Source organism: Sinocyclocheilus rhinocerous, unplaced genomic scaffold (assembly GCF_001515625.1).
Source record: "Sinocyclocheilus rhinocerous isolate Xijiao unplaced genomic scaffold, SAMN03320098_v1.1 scaffold1463, whole genome shotgun sequence".
NCBI lineage: Eukaryota > Metazoa > Chordata > Actinopteri > Cypriniformes > Cyprinidae > Sinocyclocheilus > Sinocyclocheilus rhinocerous.
This window is the reverse complement of record NW_015642517.1, coordinates 169726-175408: the sequence shown is the minus strand read 5'-3', so window position 1 is coordinate 175408 and position 5683 is coordinate 169726. Positions and strand designations below refer to the sequence as shown.

The 5683-nt window shown below is 37.8% G+C and overlaps 1 protein-coding gene across 1 annotated transcript in view; it reads left to right on the top strand.

Moving 5' to 3' along the window:
- Window positions 1-3993, top strand: part of LOC107755940 (sorting nexin-13-like) — a 25649-nt gene extending 21656 nt beyond the window's left edge. The window contains exons 16-19 of the mRNA XM_016572903.1: window positions 1007-1149; window positions 2192-2299; window positions 2376-2486; window positions 3650-3993. Coding sequence (XP_016428389.1) covers window positions 1007-1149; window positions 2192-2299; window positions 2376-2486; window positions 3650-3937 — 650 coding nt within the window. The 3' untranslated portion in view covers window positions 3938-3993. The remainder of the gene's footprint in view (window positions 1-1006; window positions 1150-2191; window positions 2300-2375; window positions 2487-3649) is intronic.
- Window positions 3994-5683: the final 1690 nt, after the last annotated feature.

Sequence of the window (5683 nt, the reverse complement as noted above, 5' to 3'; positions counted from 1 at the left end):
TGTATGTACCAAGAGTTCCTGTAAAACCACAACAAATTCCTTGTGTTTGCGCACACTTAAGCGGTGAATAAAGCTCATTCTGATTCTGATTCTAATAACAATTCTGATTCTTTACAACAACTTCTGAAAGTGAACGGTAGTGTTTTACTTGAGCTTTACATAAAAATGCCATTTTAACACTAGTGTAATCATTTTAACATACTACTGTTCACTTTCAGAAGTTGTTGTAGGGGTGCTTTCTTATTAAAATCAAAATGAGCTTTATTCACCACTTAACACAAGGAATTTGTTGTGGTTTTACAGAAACTCCTGACTTCACTGAAAAAACTGTTTCATCTGAGCATGTGGCACTTTAAGCATTATCGTATTGCATATCGAATATCGCATTATTTAATGAGTTATCGCATGTCGCATTTTTCTTCAATATCGCACAGCCCTATTGGGAAGTAATGAAAATAATGTCACAAACATCACAACTGTCCTAAAATAAGCTTAATTTTCTTTATGCAATTTATGTAATTTATTTGTCCTGTTTGATTTTGAGGTGAAATATGACCTCTCTAAAAAAGTGCCTAAGTTCTACTTTATTCATTTAGATTCTTTGAAATGTTAAACTGTTTAATTGAGTGTTAGTAACGACTCAAGTAAATGGTAATTGTCTGTGTGTGATTTAATGAGCTGTTCAGTGTGTGTGCTGGTGAACTTTCCTCTCTTCTCTAGTCATCACTTCTTCTCATTTTCAAGCTTCAATTATTTGAAGGAGCAACACTTTTCCTGCCACTTTGTGTTTGTTCTTATTGTGACTATCATTTCATCAGCTTTATTTCTTTATTTTCTTACGTTCATCTTTTTTTCCTCTGTCCCTCTGTCGTTTGTCTTGTCCTCTCTCTGCTGTGCCTTTCTTGTGGTTCTCGTTCTCTTTCCCCTGCCATCGTTCCCATCGCTCCTGCCTCTCTCTCCCGGTGTGCTGTAGCTGATGCTTTTCTAAACCTACTTCCTGTGGCAGGCGTGTGTAACGATCACGGGAAGACGTACGCCCTCTATACCCTCACCGTCATACGCAAGAACTCCGACGGCAGCGAGGACATCTGGAAGACGTACCGCCGCTACAGCGATTTCCACGACTTCCACATGCGCATCACAGAGCAGGTGACACAGATTTACCCTTTAATGAACATCACACGTCACCTATCAGATCAGTTTGTTGTATTGCCTTTAAGTTATGCAGATTTTATACTGTATTTCTATATTTCAATTTAAACAACTATTTTTTATTTTAATGTATATTAAAATATAATTTTATTGTGATGGCAAAACTGAATTTTAGTGTCACATGATCCTTCAGAAATCCTTCAGAAATCATTCTAATATTCTGATAGAAAGTTCAAAAGAGAGCAGCATTTATTTGAAATATAAATTGTTTATAAATTTCTGTCTCTTTTGATCACTTTTGATCAATTTAATGTGAAAAAAATAAAAAAAAAAAAAAAAGGTAATTAAAATCTGCATTTCTTAAAGGCAGTACAACTTAGATCAACGTGGTTGGAAATCACTTTTGTCTTTATTAAATTTTTGCTTTATTGGGCTGTCTTCATTGCGATGCATTTGTGTTTAACACATTTTACCATGCCACATCGATATATATATATATATATATATATATATATATTTGTTGTGTGTATTTTTTTGTCAAAATTGTCGAAAATGTATACATCTAGGTAGTTTGTTGTACTGCCTTTAAATTGTTAATTGTATTTTTTTTTGTAGATTTTATTTTCTCATTTGCTATAAGAAAAAAAAAACTACATTAAACTACACTGATGCAGAAATTCTTATTAATCCCTTAATGAGATTTGGGGATAATGTCATAATTTTACCCCACCTCTCATTTAAAAAATGTAAGAACTATATTTAAAAAAAGCAAAAGGCTTTTTTACTTAAACATATATATTTCTGTGTGTTCAGCAATATTGGTAGCTGAAATCACCACTAATTATTAGCCAAATTAGTTTACATTTTTATTAAGCGAACATGCAAAAAAACTTGTTGAACTTGTTGACTGGCGTTTAAATTCTGTGAAGTTTTGCGAACACAGAGTCCTGGATGAGCCAAAATATTTTGACTGAACACAATCTGATCTAATTGGGTTTGATACACGTGATGTTTTCTAACCCATGTGTCCCGTCTTTAGTTTGAGAGCCTTGGTCCGATTCTCAAGCTTCCTGGCAAAAAGACCTTTAACAACATGGACAGGGAGTTTTTGGAGAAGAGGAAGAAGGACCTGAACACTTATTTGCAGGTGGGTCAGACGAGGACGGGTGTTTATTTTGGGTTCTGCTGGCTCAGGTGTGCTGAGAGCTGAATGTGTCTTGCAGCTGCTGTTGAATCCTGAGATGGTGAAGGCCTGTCCCATGCTGATCCCCTACGTCTATGACTTCCTGGAGAACAAAGCCTACAGCAAGGGCAAAGGAGACTTCGCACGCAAGGTGAGAAATGCCACATACAGAAAATGTTTAATATGATCAGTGAAGATGTTTCATGTCCAGCAGGGTGGGAGATTTAGCTTATAAAATTATATCTTGGTATAAAACAAACAAGGCATTCCCTAAATTTTCAATAAATGACAGTTAATAAATTTATTCATATGCTCCAACATAAAAAAAAAAAAGATTAATATTTAATGGTTTAAAAGAAGTCTCTTCTGCTCACCAAGGCTGCATTTATTTGATCAGAAATACAGTAAAAACAGTAAAATATTACAGTTTCAAATAGCTGTTTTCTATGTGAATATATGTTAAAATGTAATGTATTTCTCTGATCAAAGCTAAGTCACATGATCCTTCAGAAATCATTGTAATATGCTGATTTGCTGCTCAAGAAACATTTCTGATTATTATCAGTGTTGAAAACAGTTGTGCTGCCCATGTATTTTTGTAGTTTCTGGATTCTTTGATGAATGGAAGCTTCAATAGAACAGCTTTTATTTGAAATAGAATCTTTTGTAACATTATAAATGTCTTTTACTGTCGCTTTTGATCAGTTTAATGCATCCTTGCTGAATAAAAGTATCAATTTCTTTAAAAAAAAAATCATATACACTATTGTTTCAGAAGTTTGGGGTCAATATTTTTGCAAAAAACTTTTTTAATGCTTATAAAATAAAACATGGAGACTTTTTTTTTTTTTTAGCAATTATGCAGTCTAATCATTAAATCTATGCACTGAAACAAAAATCACTAATAAAATTATATGAAACCCCATAGATTTTATCTAACAAACTGCGTTACTTTGACACCCTTTTGGTAGACGGACGGATGGATAGATAGAGAGACCGACAGACTGAAGGGGCGTTCACACAAACAGCGATTTGCAGTGGCGAAAGTTAGCAGTTAGTGAAAGTTATTCATTTTCAATGAGAGTTGGCATTTCAGGACAACCTGAGGAACAGAAAAAGTTGAGCAGGTTTAACATTAAATAGCAACAGCAAAGACACGATCCGAATACTGCAGTTCAGTAGGAACAGTGATGAAATCTCTGTGAGCGTGAACGCACCTCCATGTATTACTCCAGAGCGGCAGCGGCGTAGAGTTGTTGTCTGCTTGGATTCGCCGTTTTTTGTAAACTTGTCCTGTTCTCTGGACTCGGACAGATGGACACGTTTGTGAATCCTCTCCGGAGCTCCATGCGGAACGTGTCCAATGCCGTGAAGTCACTGCCGGACAGCCTGGCCGAGGGAGTGTCCAAAGTCTCGGCGGACATGGGCCGCATGTCCGAGAAACTTGGCCAGGATATTAAACAGTCCATATTTAAGGTAGAGCACGTCTGGAGAATCTCAGAGCACAGCGAGAAATGTGCAAAAGACCAGAGACCTGCCAAACTGGACGCTTTGCATGTTGGCTGTTTGTGTTGCCTGTTTTTATGTAACTTAGAAACTTAGTGTGCCGTTTGTCAATCGTTTTCACATGCATGCGCAGGCGAAATATGTGACCCTGGAGCACAAAAGCAGTCTCAAGTCGCTGGGGTATATTTGTAGCTATATATATATATATATATATACATATATAGTACCACAGTTATTGTTAACTAAAACTAAAACCATAAAAAATATATTTTTAGTTGAAATAAAAAACATGAAATAAAATAAAATAATAATAAAAACATTTAAGTTTAATTTATTACAGCTAATGGCCAAGGAAACATTTCTGATTTTCATTTAGTTTAACTTGATGTACTAAAATAACTACATAGACATAAATATTAAATATTAACATCATGATTTTCTGTGAAGCTGCTTTGAGTCTATTGTGAAGAGCGCTATACAAATCAATTTGACATGACTTGAAATGTTCTCCTCCCATCAGATGAGTTGAAACACATCATCGGGGCGGAAACCACACGCAAGGGCATCCTGCGCGTCTTTGACATGTTCCAGCACCAACCGCTGAACCGCCGGCTGGCCTGCGTCTTTCTGGAGGGCTTCCTGGAGACCTTGTTTCCTCAGTACAAGTTCCCCGAGCTGTTCGTGAAGCTCCACTCGCGCTCGCCGCGCGTGCTCAGATATTCACAGAAATTGCGCAGCTTGCAAAAGAGGTGACAGACGGACGCATCTCCCGCCGACGCAGAGGGGGAGGAGGAGCCAGCGGCCGCCCGCCGCATCAGAGCTGCCCCGAAGGTGACGTGCATCCCGGCGGCAAACGCTCGAACACACACCTCCCTCTTAGTGCCTCATGGCTGTTCTCGTTTAAAGCACTGTACTGACACTGTCATCTTATCATCGTGAAGCGTTCGGTCACGTCTGAACCACTACGAAAGAGTGCAGCGCCCGAGCACCGAGCCATCGCTCTTTCCGTTTGCCGTGCATTTCTGATCTGATATTTTGAATTACACTGTGTAGATATATACGATTTGTTTGGTTTATTTTGGGTTTGTTTTGTATTTGGCATTGGTCGCCTCATCGTCAGTACTGTATGGTGAAGGAAATCCGACCGAAGCAACCTATGCACCTTAACACTCATTACAAGCAGAACCATATGAGGAGGGTCGGCAGCGATGTTTTATGATCGTTTTGTGGCACTGAAACTGAAATAAGCGTAACGTTATCCTGCCAACCAATCGGTTGCATGAAGTGGGTGGGGTTTAAAACAGGCCACGCCCCTCTGTCTTTTGCTTATATGTAATACTTAAGCTAATCTAAAATGGCTTAAAGGAATAGTTCAGGAAAAAATGAGAGAGAAAAAAAAAAAAGCTGAAAATGTGCTCACCTTCAGGCCATCCAAGATGTAGATGAGTTTGTTTCTTCATCAGATTTGGAGATTTGTAGCATTCCATCACTTGCTCACCAATGGATCCTGAATGGGTGCCGTCAGAATGAGAGTCCAAACAGCTGATAAAAACATCACAAGTAATCCACACCACTCCAGTCCATCAGTTAACATCTTGTGAAGCCAAAAGCTGTGTTTGTAAGAAACAAATACATCATTATGAAGTTTCTAACTTCAAAACATTGCTTCTGGCCATAATATGACTCCATAATTAAATATTAACACGTCCTCCAGTGAAGTCCATTTACTGTTGTCTCACATCAAAACCCACACACATATTTGTTTTGGACTGTTTTGGCTTGTAAACGGTTGCTTTATCTGTGCAGATTTCTCTCCTGATTCAGATCAGACCACTTTTTCAC